Consider the following 605-nt stretch of genomic DNA (forward strand, 5'->3'; position numbering starts at 1 on the left):
CCTTGCGCCCGCCACCGCCCCGCGAATGGCCCCAGCCCGGCCCCTCTCCGCCCGGGGCCAGCCTCAGCCCGGCCCGCCCCCCTGCAACACCCATTGGCTGCTGCCCGCAAGCCGCTGGCTGATAGGCTCTCGGAAACTGCCGGCTCGCCAATCCCCGCGCGGCATTTTCTCTGCTCGCGGAGGTGGCGAATCTGGGTTCCTCCCCCGCCCCCCCTGAGTTGACCTTCCATTGGCTGCAGGTCGCGCTCATCATAAGAAGCCGGCGTCTTCGATTGGCCAGAGAGCCCGGTCCCGCCTCCCGATAAAGAACGAGGCGAGCCGTTGGACGTGCCGTCTCCTAGCAACGCAGAGATGCTCATGGCGGCCGCGGCGCGGCGGGAGCGAAGGCAGATGCCGGAGGCCGCAGCGGAGCAGGAGGCCGGGCCGCGGCGGGGTACCATGGAGACGCGGCGCGTGATCGCGGTGCTGGACGAGACCATCGCGCGCGCGGAGCATATCAGCCTCCTGCCGCACGTGGTCGCCAACCTGCGCGACCTGGCCCACGCGCTCGGGCCCGCGCTCACCCGCGCCCTGGCGGAGCACGACCTGTTGTGCCGCGCGGGCGG

The 605-nt window shown here is 72.1% G+C and overlaps 1 protein-coding gene across 1 annotated transcript in view; it reads left to right on the forward strand.

Moving 5' to 3' along the window:
* Positions 1-342: 342 nt before the first annotated feature.
* The window catches only part of IQCD (IQ motif containing D), a 14,619-nt gene continuing 14,356 nt past the window's right edge, over positions 343-605 (forward strand). The window contains exon 1 of the mRNA XM_019506620.1: positions 343-601. Within this exon, the coding sequence (XP_019362165.1) occupies positions 352-601 (250 nt within the window). The 5' untranslated portion in view covers positions 343-351. The remainder of the gene's footprint in view (positions 602-605) is intronic.

This window comes from Gavialis gangeticus, unplaced genomic scaffold (assembly GCF_001723915.1).
Source record: "Gavialis gangeticus isolate Ggan-Ray unplaced genomic scaffold, GavGan_comp1, whole genome shotgun sequence".
NCBI classification, from domain to species: Eukaryota; Metazoa; Chordata; order Crocodylia; family Gavialidae; genus Gavialis; species Gavialis gangeticus.